Source organism: Aythya fuligula, chromosome 17, assembly GCF_009819795.1.
Source record: "Aythya fuligula isolate bAytFul2 chromosome 17, bAytFul2.pri, whole genome shotgun sequence".
NCBI lineage: Eukaryota > Metazoa > Chordata > Aves > Anseriformes > Anatidae > Aythya > Aythya fuligula.
The window spans coordinates 5,936,042-5,955,219 of NC_045575.1; the positions used below are offsets into that span (position 1 = coordinate 5,936,042).

General features: G+C 41.4%; 1 protein-coding gene across 1 annotated transcript in view; it reads right to left on the reverse strand.

Moving 5' to 3' along the window:
- Window positions 1-19,178, reverse strand: part of FBXW8 (F-box and WD repeat domain containing 8) — a 51,353-nt gene that overhangs the window by 14,445 nt on the left and 17,730 nt on the right. The window contains exons 5-7 of the mRNA XM_032199154.1: window positions 12,948-13,105; window positions 5,454-5,650; window positions 3,961-4,170 (exon numbers count right to left, since the gene is read on the reverse strand). Of these exons, the coding sequence (XP_032055045.1) occupies window positions 3,961-4,170; window positions 5,454-5,650; window positions 12,948-13,105 (565 nt within the window). The remainder of the gene's footprint in view (window positions 1-3,960; window positions 4,171-5,453; window positions 5,651-12,947; window positions 13,106-19,178) is intronic.

Sequence of the window (19,178 nt, forward strand, 5' to 3'; positions counted from 1 at the left end):
ACTGTGCCAATTATGAGGTATTCATATTAATGTACAAATAATGAAAAAGAAAGCAGAATGTCATTGACAGCAGTCAGTAGAAAAGGGCTTTTTTTTTTTTCTTTTAACTTGCAAAATTATTTTTGGTCATTTACAAGCATAGAAAAATCAAGATGGATTACTGCTACTTTCCAGCTAGGCAGAGGTTAACCAATGCAAAATCATCCTGTAAAATTTCTGCAAGGAAAACTTCTGGTCTCTCTGCTGGACGGTATTCCTTGCAGTGCCTGACTTACGGGCAAATCCCACATGTTCAAAATCACTCACCAGCAAGACCTGCCCTGCTACGGGTATGAAAACAAGAGTTCATGAAGATCAATTTAGTGAAAATGAGACTATTTACAAGGTTCACAGTGGTTAAGAAAACTGAAAAGCACTTACAGAATATTGAAGTCTTTGGAACTGGAGACATTATGACACCGAAAGAGACCATGCAAGCTTACCAGTACACAAAGAGGAATTCAGTTAAAATTAAGTACAAGATGTAAAGGTTCATGTAGAACAGCTCTGACCTAAAAATATCATCTAGGAGAAACTGTGAAGTATGAGATTCAATTTAAAGGATTATTTTAAAATTTGTGATTTCATTTTTTTTCAGTTAATATCAGTTCAGATAACTCATGTTAGCAGGCAGCTGAAGAACTCTGTGGAAATGTTAAATAGAGGTACAGAGAGGCAGTATTTCCATCACTGATGAGAAAAGACAGGTGATATTGAACAGCATTCATCAAGTAGAAGCTAATCATGAGCTCAAAAAAGAAGAAAAAGTGACAGCATAACAAACAAACAACTCCCTGAGATCAGGCATCTGATCTCAACATATCTTGCCTTTTGTTTTTAAGATGGAGGATCTAAACCAATTACTGTCCTCCTTTCACCCCCATCTACCTGTTCTGAAATATTGGATATGTCTGTGCAAAAAAAACAAAAACAAAAACAAAATATAGACACACTCTGAAGTGTCTTATGCATGCAACACAAGAAGTTCAAAGTTACGAGTTTGAAATTCCCTTGCATACTGTGAAGTTTCTTTGCTGCAAAAAGAAAACAAAAACCACCACTTCCCATGACAACAGGAGGTAATCACCAATAACTGTTGAAAACATAAGATGATTTCAGCTAAATTTTAGATAAAGTATTTTTGCTCCCTCAAAAGAATGAATTACCTATAAATTTCACAGAAATAATCCACATCAGGAGAGAGCTCACGTGAGGTTACAGTAAGAGCCCAGACTTACTTGACAGCAGAAGGTCCATTCAGGGATGCTCATAAACATACCAACTAGGAGGAAAGCTTCAGTGAGATCTCCCCATCAGTGAGACAAAAGCATCAGCAATGAGATAATGTTAATCCTGACAGCCACAGCACTACCTTCTTCGGAGATTTATATTCTGACATGAAGAGGACCAAAGCCAGCTCTAGTTTAAAACTGTGAATGCCTGTGGAGTTCGAAATTGGTTTTGCATACAATATGCAAAACCCGAATTGAAACACGTGAACACCACACTTGGTGATGCTGCTGCAGCATCGGGATCACGGGTCTCCCAGCTGCATGAGTCAGGGGAATGTGCAACTTCTGGACACCATCCCTCAAGGTACGTCTGTTGGATGTCATGAACACTGCTCAAGGTTGAAAGGGAAAGGTTAGGATTTAGTATCTTACCTTATTATTACCCATTTATGAGCCAGGATGGGAACAGAGATCTCAGTATTTGAATTTGGTATTTAAGGAAAATAATACATTGTATGTTCAGTTAATACAGCTGAAATAACCCTTACTAAAGATTTATTTATTTATTTTTATGTTAAGCTAACACAAAAGAGTTGGAGGACCACTCAGCAGACTCGCCTTCAAGACAATGCAGTATCCTTGGGTTTTCAGATGCTTACCAAGGTGGAAATTGAACTTTTCCTATAGATGAAGCATTTATATTCCCCCTCTCTCCTGCATGGATGCCTGTCATCTAGTAAGAGGCAAGTCTATGCCACAGATTTGATGTTTTTCTCCTCTCCAACATAAAAGTGCCTACAAAATTTATGCCTCAGATCTCTACTCTGCTGTCAAATTTGGTTAAAATTAGACAAAGGTTTTAAAAAAGGGGGACAAAGATGGTTTCCCTAACTATATTTTCTTCAGAAAGAAGGTTACAAGTCAGTAACCGTAGGATTGCGTGCCTACACTCAGGAAGAAAAATAAAATCCCTTGGGGAAAACAAAGAAAACCCCAAACAGAAGAAACCCGGCTTTTCCACCACAGCTGCATCGCCAGAACCAAGCAGGGCTGGAATTCTTCATGAATACGTTTCTGAGATCAACTGCTCTCCCAAAGACAGATTGTCAACCTGTGACCAGCGTAATCAACCCAGGCAAAGTCCCTTCACGTCTGTGCGAGGTGAGTAATTATCATAATAGACATTAGTAATTAATTTCCGGCGTGATGTCAGCTGGTGCCGCAATGCCAAACAAGCGTCCTTGTCCAACACAGCCCAGCCGTCTGCACGGCTTCAGCCCCGTCTCCCTGATTAGGATGCGTGCTGATGTGCTGCTTAATGCAACCTGCCATCAAACAGCAAATACTTCCGAACTAAATGAGGAAATATGTCCGGCTTTACAGAGCGGCACTCCGGGGCCTAAGTAGGTTTCTCTCTTCCTTTACAAGGCACAAAGGCGATCACCGATGTAATGCTCCTGAATGAGGCAATTTTACCTTCTAACCTCCCACCTCTGGGGGAAAAAAGAATTGGATTAGGACAGCAAAGGAATTAATAAAGACAGCGTGGCCTCGCAGCATCTCTCAACCCTAGAGGTATTTATGGTGGCCTCTGCATTTCCCTGGTGAATGTGAATTTCAAGGGTAAATTAGATGCAGCTGGACAGATTTATTCATAACACAGAGGTAGTCCTAAATAAAGCATTCCTGGTCTAGTTGCTTGCCAGGGAAAACACTGTTTTTACAACACAGACCACAGCTCCTTTCATCTGGTTGCTCACCTCCTGCTTCCTACTCCAGCGGCCTGAAGCACTCTCCTTCCCGATTAGTTATTAGCTTATCACATGCCTGAAGTATAACCACAAACAAACAGAATGAAATTAGGGAACGGGCACATTAGGAAAGATGCAGGAAAGGGATAGATACTCTTCTTGAGGCGCCTGGAAACAGGTCTATCTGCAGCCTGGTCCCTGCCCTGGAGTGGGGCATCATGGTGCAGTTGCTGCATCCAGGAGGAGGCTGCTGCCAACTGTGATCTCCAATGGGATTCCACACACAAACAGTTATTTCTGTTACCTGTGTGAGTCTGAAAACTCCCCAAAAAGCCCTTCCTGCAAGAAAGTATGTTTGAGAGCAGCTGTATTAGAAGCCATGAGTTTTCAGCAGGGTTACTAGAACAGTGTGGTTTTGACTTACCTTGCCACTGCTAAGATGTGCTGATGAAAGAAGCCACCTGTGTCACTGGGGCTTCAGACCTATGATTATTATTTAGCTTCCTCTAATACAAGAGTCACACCACTCTCACCAGTTTGGAAGTAGCTTAGTTCAAACACCCAAGTGCACACACTGAAAAAACATCCTCCTAGGACTGCACACAGACATGTGCGAGGCTTGACACACTGCTCAGTATGTCCTCATTCGAGAGGTTCAGGGAGGGTATTGTTCTGTTGTTTTTTGTTGTTTTGTTTGTTTTTTGTTTGCTTGTTTTTTGGCGGGGGGCGGGTGTTTGGCTTGGTTTTGTTTTTTTTTTTTTTTTTTTTTTTTTTTGAGACTAGTTCCCCCTAGAGGATCACTGGTGCAGCACACAGCTGGGACTCAGGAGCAGAGAATGCAAAATATTTACAGTGAATAGCAGGGAAGAAACAGTCATTAGCATGAAAGGTTCTTTTGTTAATTACGAAGGCGTAAAATTATTATAGAAGATAAATACCTGATTGGGCTCATTCAATAACCAGCCAAAGCCTTTGACCCCAAAGGCTGCTTCATGAGCAGACACATCAAGACACGTGACAGGCTGACCATAGACAGAATGGAGAATTTTGCCAGGATCTTCTCCTTTCAGGACATAGACGATGTCTTCTGCAGCTGCTACTGCCACTGGACTCCCCAGAACATCTGGAACCAGATTAAGGAAGTTGACCTAAAAAGAGCAGACTTTTTATTCTTATTTCAGGCTAAAATTCTTTTACATCTCTACTGCCATATGCTGAACTAGCAAAGCTATTGATAACTATTGGTTATCAGCAACCCTGATTCATCCCAAATTCATTTCAGATGAAGTCTGAGTATCGATTTTGCTTCAGAAACAAGTTTAGCTCCTATGAAATCATGTATTTATGTCCTAAACCAAGAGAGAAGTCAGGACTTGACTACAAGACAACCCAAATTTCAACCCATCTTCTCTTAGGCCTCCAGCGTGACATTGGCCAGATTTATGCGGTCCTTCCCATTTCAGTAAATGGTTAAAACACCGCAGAAAAGCCTTACCATGGGAAAGGTTGAAACTCCATAACAGCACAACTGATTTCTAACCCAGCCTTAGAAGAGTGGTATCCTGAGTGTTTCTTTTGTGTGTGGCAAACTGACATCTCACAGTCAGCAAGATGCAGGCGTACAATGGATCCAACTATGATGGAGCATGGTGTTGTTTTAACATTTTTACTGTGATACTTCTTAAAATGTTTGGGGATTTTGTTTATTTTTAAGTACCATAAGATTGACTTAGCTTTGAAAGAGGGGATAAATCAGGAATGGCTTCGATCCCAACTTCATACCCATTAGCTATGCAGTTTTTTTTTTGTTTTTTTTTTTTTGCAATAGAAAAGAAGTTGCAAGACTCAATTTATTCTTACCACACTTCTTTCCCCTTTCCAAAAAATGTTGATACTCTGAGCCACAGTAGAACTTTAGAGAATGGGATAGCTTTTGATTTTTAATTAAAATACTCTCAAAACTTTAGTGACAGAAGGTGCAACCTAAAGAAGCTGCACGACTAGTTACAGCTTCACAAGTGATACTATTAGCTCATCTGCAGTATCCTGCCTCGGAATTAATCAGATAGCGTTGATCTGGAATGAGACCTTGAGTTTTAGCTCCAATTCTATGCGAGAAAACTGATTTACAAGATGAGCCAACTTAGTTTAATGTTGACAAAAAAAATAATTAAAAACAGCCAACCTCCTGCACCATATGGACTTCTATTCATTTTCACTTGTAGCTTAAGCCAGCATTTCACCCTTGCTCTTCAGTAATGAAAGGTTCATCCATTAACCTGCTAAAAAATCGTAGCCTCTAACTGATAATGCTGTTATCTATTTCATGCAACACTCTTGTAAGATTTTTATAAGATTCCTCTAAACCATATCAAAAATAATTAGCAGATCAGGAGCTCCTGGAACGAAGCTGAGTAGCCTGGAGACTCACCAATTTCTGGATTTCAAATGTTCCTGTAGTTTGCCAGAATCCCTTGTCATCAGGGCTTTCCACTTTGACCTCAAAGCCAGATGCTGTTGCTACCGTTGCACCCTCTGAACCAAGAGCTAAGGCTTGTATCCTCTGATTGTGCTGGTAACGGTGGATTGGCTCTCGCCCTGTCATCAGGCTCCAAACACTAACAGTTCCTTATAATAAAAAAAAGTAAACACTTGTGTTATCTTAGAATTTAAGAAAACCTTGAAAGATCACCTGATGATGTAAGCTTATAAACGTTTTAATTAAAAAGCATGTATACAGAAAAGAGAGTCCAGAGCAGAACAGAATTTCAGGTTGCTACATAACAACACATAACAGCTTCAGAGAAAACTTTCCAAAATTATGGGTGCAGGCATTAGGGGCTGTGTTGCTTTCTATACAACACTGACTTTCGGATAACATTGGTACCTACCTTGAGGAAATCTGCTCGACTTCTCTCCCTTTTCCATATTTAGAGAAGATCAGACTTAAAGAGGGACCTAAATTCTTACTCTACTACACACATACTTGATCTCAAGTACCACAGAAATAGCGAGGAAGAACCCACATCCAAACTTAAGTCCTTCTGTTGCACACATAAAAGTTTTAGAGTGAAAGACCTGAAGCTCTACGCACACAGCAGTCACTCTTTACATTTAGTTTGCAACCAGCAGCAAAGCTCCCAATCCTGGTACTCTGGAAAACTGAAAAAGCAAGAGTTCAATGCTCTCAGAAAGCTAAAAAGCGCAAACCTCGAGGAATACAGAAGTGCAAGTCGAGAGACGATGCATTTGCAATCGCACATTTTCCCTGCATAGATCACCGATACTCTATTTAAAAGCATGGTACATTAAAGCAATAATCTGAATAAAAGCAACCTTAAGCAATCAGGAGCGTATTACAGAACAGAAGGGCCAGACAGAATGGGAGACTCCTGGGCCACCTTTGCACTGAATTAACTGAGAAGCAATCTTCAGACATGATAGACAGGACTGGAGCTGGAGGAGCCTTCCTTCTACTCAAGTACGGCCATTAATGATGAAATGATTAATGATAGCCATTCCTTCAAAAGGAGACATAAAAGCTCTGACAGACAGCTGTGGACGGGCACCAATGCCAGTTTGCAAACACTCCTCCCGCGTCCCAAAGGAGGTGAAGCAAGAGTGTGGTAATGAAACTGCACATAGTGAAATGGTATCTAAATGAGTTTAAATTGATTTATGTTTGCTTTTGTAAAGATTATTTGGTATCTGGAAAGTGCTACCAATGTGAAATAATGCAGATAATCCTTAAGATCCCTGTCTAATGGCACTCCCACTGAATATTTATATTCCTCGCCATGGGAATGAGTACCATAATGGGGACCATTTTTGTTTTATTAGGGATGCATATTTAAATTAATCTGCTATTTGCCTAAACAATTAGCTGCCTCTGTTTGTTTACACAAAGCCAAAACTGCAATTAGGCTTCCATCAAAAAGATAAGTCCCGACTAAAACTGTCCCAATGGAGTCATAAGGGCTCAGAGCAGAACTTCCCAAAATTACTTCTTAGCATAATGGTAATTATGTTAATTGCTTGAAAGGTAAATAACTGCTGAACTGGTTTTGAAAAACAGAACGCTGGCCTGCATCACGCAGACTTACACTTAAAACAAGTTAACAAATACAAACGGATGGCACGGGCTGTAGTCTCCTCTGCCCGAGGCGCAGGCTTTGCAGCACACCTCGGTCCCTACGCTGCCAGTCCTCAGCTCCTCGCCACGGCAGAGGGGACGGGTCAAGCCTGAGCTCAGGACAGCTGTTTTAAACAAGCAAACAAAAAGGATGATCCAAAATTTTGGTGCTGTCAGGTCACAGATGTTAGACACAGACCTTTTCCTCAGACAGGGAACGTCACTGCTAAACTCCTCCAGGCAGGGTACTTTCAACTTTACTTTTGCCAAAGGTTTATCCCAAATAAAGATCACTTTTGTGGAGGGAAAGAGGAAGCTGCTTTGCTTTTGGGGGGTCTTTTGTTTACACACCTCTGCAATAAGTATTTTCACAGTTTGTTTTCTTGCTTGTTTTTTTACACACAAAGTTCTGCAAAATTCCAAAAACCATTCTAGTTACACAACCCCCTTCTGACCACATAAGCACAACTGGGAAACCTGGAATTTAGAGTTTTGCTCTCCAGAACCAGGCAGCAAAGCCACTGTTATTGCATCTCAAACATCACAAAGAGAAGACAGTGAAAATGGAGCATGCAATAATACAATCTGTTCAAGACAGGTACGTGGCTTCCTACCAAATGTTCAATAGCAAAATCTGTCCAGGACACCTAAACATTTTATCAGGCAAATACAGCGTGTGCAACACCTGATGCACAATATGGTGTGAAAATATCCCTAGTACGACCAACAAAACTAATTACTTGTAAGGTCACAAGTTAACATCTGTTTAATGAGGCAGCACAACATAAGGAGTAAAAAGAAGAATTGAGAAGTGTTATTTCTCTTTGCATTCCTTTTATAAGGATGAACAACTATTTTCTCACAAAAAGATTACTTCTCCCCTCCTCCAAAACAGTGTTCTGCTCTGTATGTACATCCTCCATCCTCACTTCCAGTCAAAACAAGTTTATTCATTTGCATATGACAGCAGGAAAAATTTATGTATATTTTTATGCAGAAAAAGAAAACACTCCACTGTATTTATCAATAGGTAAAACTATTACTAGTTCTAAAAGTGCTACATCCAATGTTCTTTCTTCTCCATTTCATCGCAGAAACAGCAAAATATATTTATTGGTGTGTAAGCCTTTGTAACAGTTAATCTTGTTTGTGTAATAGCACTAAAATGTCACCATTATAGTTAAAGATATTGGTGTGGCAACATAAAAAAAAATTAGGCATAAGATTTACCGGTGCAGATGAGATCACTGCTTTACATAGTCTATCTTCCTGCCTCCAGCAGTGACCAGTTCATTTCCAAAGCAAAAATCTTTGCTAAGGTGAAGTTAAGGTTGCAAGCGTACCATGTATTTTTCCGTGTGAATACTGTAATCTTAAAAACGTTAGAAAGTCATTCAGTCAAAGTTACAAGTAACACTTTCACAGCATGCTAAAACCTGCACTGCTATTGTGATTATTCGGATTGAACTCTAACAGTTAACTCCCGAAATTGATTTGGAAATTACAGCTTAAATGTTGTCGGTTCAAGGAAACAAGTTAAGGGCAAGAGGCTGATGAAGGTGGTGTGACTGCCCGCACCCGATGTTACAATTGCTGTGCCGACCTCCTAGACTGTCCCTTCAGCCCAGGTTGCACAAAGAATCGAGGTCTGTAACTTCTAACCCAACGCGTTGTTGAGATGTGGTCTGATGAAAGGTCCACCTATTGCAATTCACTCTCAATTGCAGGATATTTGGATAAAACATTAAACTGTGAGTCCGTCGTGCCTTACGCAGCGTGCTGCTGTGTGGTCCAATTTTCGCTAGCCTCAGCGAGCATCACACACGCTCCTGCTTTATCAAAGGTGAACGGCTGGAAGCTGCTCTCCATCAACATCAACAGCGCCGGGCTCCAGTGCAGTCCCCTCCTTACAGCTGGAAGCACAAAACCATCCTGCAAAAGCAGCTGGTTTTTACACCTGTCCTCACCTAGGTTTCTCACCAGTATAATAACCCAACACCTCTGCCACAAAACAAAGCACCTCTTCTCCTATAAACTAGCCTAATCCTCTAACGGGAAAAAGGCTGCATAAACACAGAGGCAAAAAAAAAAAACATTAAATCAGGTTTACAACCATCATGACAGGGTGGCCCATGCTCCTAAAAGCTACCTGCAGCTACCTGCTGCCCTCGGCTGAGCTGAGGGAGGGCCACGTCCTGGTGCACAGCATCCTGCGCTCAGCTCCCAGCCACACATTACATCAGCTCTCCCACGTTACGATGCTGCTGCTAGCAGTGCTGACAGCCCTAGAAAATACACAGAACAATTTACATGTCCGTTACCTAAAACAAAACAAACCACAGCGAATACAGAGCGATACATATGCGAGAGCAGGGGCTCTGGACATGCTCCTGGTTTTCATTTTCACTCACTCCAGCTCGTGCACAGCCCAGCTGCACGGAAAGGCCAGGAGCTGCTTAATTCCCATCATCTCCATGACGTTTTTCCTTTTTGTAGGTCGCAGTCCTGCCACTTCCTATTTTGATTGAAGCTCATCAAAAAATAAACAAAACAAATCTGTTCCCCACCTCTGAAAACAGTTCCTATTTGTATTTTTTTTCCTCCAAGCTGGGAGCATAAATCTATTTCCTTATGATTTGGAGGTGCAGATGACAAAGCCTGTACTTCGTTCCCAACTCGGTGACTCGAGAGGCAGAATTCTCTGACCTAGGTGTAAAATCACACACCATTTAGCCAGGCCAAGGGTTTTGTATTGACAGCCACCTGCACACCTGTGTACATCTTACGTGAATAATTATACTGCTGCGTGCTACATGCAGTTTTCTTCAAAGAAACCTAAAACACTCGCTTTCCTTAGTTTGAGGCAGCCTGTTTCCTGCTGGAGCTATTTCACAGCAGGTCCTGGCACTTAGGGGAAGACTCCAAACATATTACTTCATTTCTGTCTCTGCAAACAGGGTACAGAAGGGACAACACCCGCAAGCAGCTCTAAGGGCATCGGAACGGACAAGACAGCAGATTTCCAGTCCCAGAAAGCAGCACTGCCAAAATTCCCTTCCTGGAGCCTGCCAACAAGCAAGCGCCACTTCTGATCCCTGCAGAAGCCACCTTCCCCTTCTCCAGGATGCTTTGTGTCTTGCAAAGGGCCCCCACGTCCTCCCCACACGTCTCAGCGCACTCCCGTAAGCAGGAGCACCACCCCGTCTTGCCTACAACGAGTATGAAGCGCTGCATTCAAAAACCCCCAAAAGACCAAAACCCCAAACCCAACACCCAAGTATGTTCTCTTGTCGCACCACATTGTTTTCAAGTCAAACTATGAGACTCCGGAGGGCGGGGGGAGGGTGATGGCTAAAGTAGACTGCTGTTTCCCAAAAGCTGTGGCTCGCAGCCAAAGGCAGGCAAGCATGGAGCAGATGGAGTCCTGGCAAGGCCCCTACTGTCCCTGCATTAGCAGCATCTGCTCATTACCCAGAACCCTCGCCTGCTTTATCTAATGCTCCAGGAAAAGCATTTTGATTTGATTCATTTCAGTTCGGTAACGTGCAACACAATTAGTGGTAAAATCAAACTGGAGGGCTGCCAGTGCTGACAATAGGAAACAAGGCAGAAGAAATATGAGGCCAGTGGGTTGGAATTCAAAAATCACAACTGTGGATCAAGTTGCCAAGTCCCGTTGCCCCAGGTGTACATGCAGTGCCCCCACTGAGTATTGGCATGGGCAGAGGAAACTTCATTTTCTCCCCATACATTTCTCTCTCATTTACCTCTCCTTGCAGCTTGTTCCTTGGAGGATGACACCGTCGGAAATGTTCACCAAAAGTCACAATTCAATTTTTCTTTAGTGCCATCGCGGAGTTACAATTCACTTTGGATGCAGGCATCCCAGTACGACAAACCTTTTTCCTTGCTGTATTTCCTATGCCTTGGGAAGTGTTTGCTACTACCGAACCAGAAAGCAGTGCTGCAAGGCAGGCACGGCACGAGCAGAATCTGCCTGTTAGCTCTTCCCTGTGATCAGATGCCAAGGACATCACTGCGTGAGCTCTGTTGAACTGGGAGAAACTGATGTTATCTGAACGAGTCTGCTAGCCAGGGATTCGACAGAGAAGTCTAGACTCTTTGCCTGACAGCACCACCTCCAACACTAGCAGATGGTTTCTCTGTGTTAGTCAAACTTACAAACAAAGAGAAAAGGGAGCTGGAAAAGTACAACAAAGAACAATCAAACACATTATCTTCAAAGCCGCCCTCCCCCCCCCATGTTGAAAATAATTCTCTCCACCAAACTGTAAATATGTGCTTTCAGATTCCCGTTAGTAAACGTTTCTAAAAACAGTTTTTACAATTCCCTGTTCACATAGAAACTAATCTATTCTGACCAGGGTTCTCAAATCAGAGTAACTGCCATATCACAGAGCCCATTAAAATTTCTACCCAAAAGAATAAAAGATGCAGAGCTTTATGCAAACTAGCATAGTCACAGCACACACAGGACTGACGACAAGGAGTGTGACAGAAAAAAACCCGAGACAGATTATTAGATTAGTCAGTGGGAGACTAGAAAACAAACAAAAGAACCTCTGCTATATTCATTGTTTGGCACATTGGACAAAAAGCCAACACTTAAAACCCTCACTGTTATAATTTCCTATGACTCAAGTAAATAATATTAATGACTGTTTTGTAATACCAGACTCGCTGTTGTCAGAAAATGTTTCCTATCAACAATTCTTAGCCCCAGAAAACAGTAATAGCACAACCCTGACTAGAAACAACACTACGAAAGCTGAGCTTCTTAAACATTTATTTTCAGATATAAAACATATAATTTACTTATAAAATAAAACATAAGGATTAGAGATTTTGTTTAGATTGCCCATTTTTGGTTTTGCTTCCACATGCAAAAATGCCAAGATTGTAGTATGTGTGCAATGATCTATATCTTAAAAAACAAAACAAAACAAAAGCACACAAAAGGAAAAAAAAAAAAAAAAACGAAAACCCCACTGTCTTTATTCACACTTAAGAAAAGGTGTAAGTGCCAAATCACAAAACCTAAAGAAAGATGCTAAAAGCTGAGCTCTGCCTGGGCAACTCAACCTGGGACTCCAGTTGTCCAGCACTGTTCAACCCTGACTTTTTTTTATTTGCTGACCCCAAGTCCAGTAGATGTGTAGTTGGCTTATGACTCTTGTTGCCCTTTATACAAACATCTAAGGATATTTAAAATAATGCCTATAACCAGGATTTTATTAGTTTCATTAAATATTAGGTCACAGTTTTTATTTCTCTATATCAAAGTACATAATAATCCAACAATGCAAACCACTATTTTAGTTAAGAAAATGTGCATCCATAAACTGCACTGGGAACATAAGAGGACACAGACTAATCAGACATGCAAGTTTACCACTATTCCCATAACAAAGCCCCACACTACCCTGAGGGAGTTTTGGATAGAGGAGAATGCTGGTGGAAGAATATTTAATATTTTTATAGCCAAACAAGTTATTTGCTTAAGATACTTTGGCTGGACTACAGCCTGGCACTCAAGCTTTGTGTAGCAGTTCCAGTAGGAATTAAACATCAGTTTTAATGGGTGCTATGTTCCAATGCCTCCTAATGCATTTAGGGTTATTGGCCAACTTTCTCACATAAAAGCAAGTGTGTGCGTGTGTGTGTATATACAGGATTACAGACACACAAAAAGCTGAGCACAGCTGCTTCATTTTTGTAAAGCTTTTTTTTTTTTTTCTCCCCTAAATAGGGAGGAGAGTTGTGGTTACTTACCGTCCTCGTAAGCTGCTACAGCCAGAGAGCTGTTTATCCTCACAAAGGAGACATGTGGCTGAGGTCCAGCATCACCAGGACCGTGCATTGGTTCCAGGATGGGGGCTGTGTAGTCCCAGGTGCGCGTGTCCCACAACCTCACTTCCCCTGATGTGTATCTGGAAAGGAAAGCTATTATTCATTCCAAAAACATCTCAAAAGAGGTAGCCGCAAGAGAAGAGAGGAAGGAACAAGAAGCGTCTGGAAACTCAACGCCATTTACAGCTCCTAGACTGATTCTCCTCGTGTTTACAACCCTATCAACTTTGTTCATTTTATTCCCATTTACTGAATGCAGCACTGAGTCTACTAAGACAGGTAAATTGGAGCTACAAGAACGACACCACTGAGCTACCACAGTTTACCAACTATCAATGTTAGCTTTACAGATAAAATGCAACGAGAGCAGGGCTTCAGGAAAAAAAGAGAAGTTAATCAGTAATGAGTCTAAATTACATCATGGCAAAACTTCAATCTGTTTCCTTTTAGTCTTTAAAAATGTATGATTGTGGTTGTGCCAAAGAAAGGCTGTTTAATCAGAGTATTTATGTACATACATACAAGCATTCACATGCATACACCCATCCAACCTACTGCTCTTTATAGAACTAAGCTCCTCAGTGCCTCACCAACAGATCACTTGCCTACATCTCTGAAGACTAATTAATTTATTCCTAGCATCAAGTGTTGTCTTTAGAATTAAAGCAATGCTTCTTTCTTCACAGAAGACTCCCCTACCAAAATATCAGGAAAAAAGAAGCTTAACATCAGACAAACTACACTTTGCTAATGAGAAAATCAAAAAACAGAAATAAGCTTCTCAGATAATACTGAATATATTTAATGGAGTGAAGGCTGTAACACAGCAACATAAAAACTGTTCTGTGCCACACAATGTACTATTAAAGGAAAAAAATAACTCCTGTGTCCTGCAGGCAAAGTAGAAGAGAAGCTCCCTCTATGACTGGTCAAAAAATATGGTCAATTTGGAACAGCTCAGTAAAGACAAGTTCTGACACTACTGTGACAATTAACAGTCTCAGATGTCTTTTTCTGCCATACCTGAGATGTGGATTCTGTTGGAAATGAAGGGTGTTTCCTGCTCTGTCAGCTTTGTTGCTATATCTTGCTTTTTAGGAGAAGAACATTTCAAGAGTGTTTCTTAACCTCAAAGGTCTACAGGGCAGAAACTTGCCTGTCCCATATTTATGACGAAAATAAGAAGGGAGTTGTTCACAAAGGTAGCAAAGGAAGGTGTTTAATAAAGGTTCAGAAGACGCTGGACTTCAGGACAGGTTACCCAGCATCTCTGGGTGGAAATGCTCCACTTTATGCACCTGCCAGAAACTGTTAAGCAAAAAAAGAGATGCACATTAATTCCCTGCACTGCACTGGGAGGAGATGGGACCCCTGTCCTTGTGACCTGGCTTCCTTTTCAGTGCTTTATGCCACAAAGGAAAATGAGAGAATTGTGAGGGATAGCACTTCTCCATCCTCCTCCTTCTGCAGATAAGGCCCAGGTCTCCCCATAAATTTTGCTTTTGTTTCCCATTTACAGCAGCACTATTTGAAAAGAATACCACAAGAAAGAAGCTTCCCCAAAGCAAAGAAAGATGTTTTACTCTAGACAAGCTGTCCAGACCAGTCCACAGGAAATATCACCAATTTGCAATATGGAAAAGCTCCCATTTCAGATAGGTTTTAAACTTTGGAGATGAAGCACAACAAAAATTGCATCTGGAATGGGTAATTGCACATATCTGTTGTGGTTGCACTCCTATCCTCACTCCCTCTCCAATGATGACAGGCACACGCTGGAGAGCTTTCACTTCCGTACCATGAAGCTGTGCTGCTCTCCCCCCCTCAGCAAGGACCTGCTGAATACAAAGATTTCCTAGGTGTACCTCAGGTATTCCCTGGTGGGTTTGGGGCAGATACTACAGAATACCACAAAAGAGGATCCCAGCCATAATGCTCATTCCCGTTCTGCCAGGAGAGAGAACCATGGAATCCCCTAGGTTAGAAAAGGCTTTCAAGATCACCAGGTTCAACCATTAACCTGACCTAATGAATAACATCAGAGTGGAGCATTTTATTTGCCAGGAGAACCATTGAGTGCCTACCAAACTCTATCTTCATGCATTTTGGTCCAGACATCCCACCGGTGCACTGCAGGCCAAGACAAGTGCCTTAGGTTCATCAGGAAGAGAAAGGAGGAGGGCAGTAAGGCATCTCTGCCCCCATCCTTCCAGCATCCCTCCTGCCCCGTTTCGCTCAGCCCCACCACTCACCTCCTTCCCAGTGCAGCATGGCACCACCTCAGTCCCATGCAGCAAACCTCACCGACAGAGAGGCATTCCAAGACCACACTGGAAAGCTAAATGGAGGTCTGGGTTCGGGCACTGAATCAGAATGGGGAAATGGGAGACATAAAGCACCTCCTCAGCTGACAGCACACCCCGCTGGCCATCGCCATCGGTTCCCAGAGCACGGTGGGCCCGTACCAGAACTGAACTGGAAGAGTTTCAAATGCAGATAAGTCCAATTCCAACCTAAAAAATTTAATGGTTCAACTCCCGGCTTTTAATGCTGTTGTAAAGAGCAACACACTTTCAATTTGTAACCACAACAAAAGGCTTTTAAACTATTAAAGCAATGCCTCGCTGTAAAAAAATAAAAAGGCTGCTTTATTGCAGATAATTGACAAATCTGCCATATCAATATAGATGGCTGAAGAACACGCTGCACTGCACAGAACCTATTCCTAGATAACTTCAGTATTTCTATTTATTTCCTACCACAACATTTTTCTTCTCCTTTACATTTCCCCATGAAAATTTTGCCTGGGCTACCAGCTACTGAATGAAAGAACCCCAGATTGAAGTATGCTGCCACAGAACAGGCAGAGTGCTCCAAATTCATTCAGTTACTGATTTTTCTACCACAAAGGCTATGAAAAACCCACAGAGCTTTCTGCTGGAGACAGAATAAAATATTTTTAATACAACAACAAATACGTACTATTGTTTGAAATAACCAACAGCATTCAGCTGCTGTTTTCCTCCACAGCCTACCATGCTGGGTATACTGAAATCATTATTCCAGTGGCACATAAACACTCTGATATCTAATACAAGCCAGCTGCAAAAACAAAACAAACAAAAAAAGAACACAAACAAAATCCCGAACCTAAAAATCTGTGTTCTCAAGTTGAAACAAAAATAAAACTGTTAAGACCTGATGTATTTCATCAAGAAAGGTTATTCCAAGTCTTGCTTTCCTGAGCACAACAGGGCGCAATGCAAGACTATTGCTTAATGTCCCAAGTTTTTCCTTCTCCAGATACCCTCTGACCTGATGCCTTCCAACTTCCTCCAGTGCCTGGCTTTCAGCTCTGGGGCTGCATGCTCTTCTCCCAATTCACCAGATGCAGCCGCCCTTCTCTTAGTGTTTGACAGACACTGCCCACCCAAGTCACTCAGCTTTTTTGATGGACCTACATTTCACTTCGCTCTTGTTCTTTTAAACATCTCAGTGTATCCACGTGAGTAGAAGCAGCTGGAGAAAGAAGAGATACATTTTTCTTACTATACTTCTTCACTCTGACAGGTCAGTACTGTAACTCTAGACAGATACGTATATACATCTGTAAGGGAGTCTGCAAATTCAACTTAAGCTTTACAGAGGAGTAAAATAAACTTGCTGAAACAGAACAAGAAGTGGAATGCATATGGTATAGAGAAATTGATAAAAATTAAATTCATACGTTATCTACAAACGTACTACAATAAAAATACCTGCTCGCTAATCAAAAGCATTTCAGCATCTCTTTACTGACAGTAATGTCATAATGAGATGAACAATTTCCTCGTGTCCTCTCACATGAGTGAAAGCAGAAGACCGAAGGAGAAGGAGATGGGGGTTAAAAGCTGCTGCTGTCCCACGATGGCTGGGAAGCAGGTGGTGAAGTGCAGAGCACATGTGGGAGGAAGCAGAGATGGAGGCTGTGCACTGCTCTAATGAAGTGGTGCTGAAGAGGCAGACGATTTCATAAGGAGAAAAACATCAGGAAACTGGTCAGAACACAGAATCTCATCTGAAAAAGCTCAACTGTGTTGGATAGCAATAGCCAGAACAAATTTGGGGAAGAGGAGGAGGGGGAGGCTGATCTCTCTCCAGAGCCCCAGATGTCTTTATCGTTGCCTAATGACAATTATACTCAACCAATTAAGACACTGCTATCACAGTTGCATTGTTAGTAAGCCTTTGGCCCTGAGTGTTGATGGCTGTCTAATTAGTGTTTGTGCAAAGTACAACTGCAACTAATATATAAACTGACAAATACACAAAAGAAAAACTGTTAACAGGAACATTTTCAAAACAGTAGACTCTACTCATTCAGTCCATGGCAGCAGCAAAGACAAACTGCTTTCCTTCATGGCCCACTTACTGCTGGCACTGCAGAATTTCACTTCAAACAGGCAGGTCAACCAGACCATCGCTGGCTTTCTGTTGAAAAGGGATGTTGGTGTAAGTCCGTTCCAGAGGCTGCCTCAAGCACACCACTCCAGGGCCAGTCTCACTGCACTGAGTTGGTCTGAACGCCAAAGACTTTTGGTAAGACACCTCACAAATCAGTTTATATTTTTCATATTTTTCTCCAAAGAAATCATAGCAAGAAAATAAAAAAGGAGGAGAAAGAAAAGCCTTTGTTTCACAGTCAGGTTTGATTTCCAGAAGGCAAAGTCTGTTCAGTTTCCAGATACCTGCGGTGATCAACAAAACAAAACAAAAAAATCCAACAACTTTGTTTCAGGCAGTCAGTGACCATCTGTTAATACTCAAAAGATCTTATTATGAAGTCCTTACAATGTCAATGCATTTTATTGAAGTCAGTAGGAATTTCGCTCAAGTAACAATCTCCAGCTATAGCTCTGTTTAAACGGATGCCTGTTGGTAAGCAAGTAAAATAATGAGTATTTTGCACTGTCTTGCTGCAACAACGATCTCAGACCTTTCATCCGTATTCCACCAAAAGCACCTAACAAGTCCTTCATGTGGTTAATTAGGGTACCTAGTCAATGACCCCCCTCAGCAGACTTAAGAATAGAGTTCAATTAGCTATGCAAATTGAGTCCAAACACCTTTGTTAGTTGGTTCAATCTGCTCTTAAAGCTTCATTTTTCACTAAGGCTCAAGTGAGAAAGTGGTAATTCATAACGTTCAATTTCAAAAACCTCTTTTTTATTTTCAAAAACCTCTTCATCAAACATTTTGCAAGTTACAAAATGCCTTCGTTGCAACACACAATGCTGAAATTATTAAATAGATTCTGCCACCTTCTTTATACTCAACATTAAGACCCACAGCTTTTCCCTGAAGTGAGGGAGAACGATACACAGCTTACTTACGAGAGTCAGAGACACCTCACAAATAAGGCTGGATGAAAGATGTAGCAGCCCCCCAGCCTTCCTGTGCTCTCATTTACAGTTAGAGATATTGATTTTGCCACTACAAATAAAACCAGCAGATAGCTTGGCAAAGAGGTTTCTTAAGAGAGATTCAGGAAAAATGTCTAGTAGCAGTTACAGAATACAATGACGGAGTAAAGAGAGCTACTTTGTATGGCAGAAAGGAATATAAATGGAACACAATGACAAAAAATGAAATACAAGTGGGATAGAAAAGATTTTTTTCTGCTATTACACAGAGTGGCAGAAAGTTACAACAAAAACACAAGAAAAAACAGATGGAGGTAAACAAAACCAGCACTCGAAACCATCGTAACACTGGTAGAACAACTTGATGTCTGTGATTCCATCCTAACATTACTTTGGGTTGCTGCACAAGAGCAGCAATGAAAAAAGTGACTGAACTTGTACCAAAACTGGTTTGGAAACAGTTTAAGGCTTAACACGTAGGAAGTATATTCTGAGCATCCCTGCCATCAGTTCCTGAACACTTACAGAAACTAAGCTGGAAAAGAGTTTACACCTTCATTCTCATAGCCTTATTTAGGAAATCATAGCTCTAGAAAGTGGGTTAAGCTGCTGCAGAGAACATGAAATTCTTCTGTTATCTGTAACAAAATTAACATTTCACCAAGTTCTTCTGTGTGCCTTACTTTCTTATTAATTTTAAGCACATGCAAATGCCATACCAAGGGAACAGAAACAAGCCAAAGGGTTATAT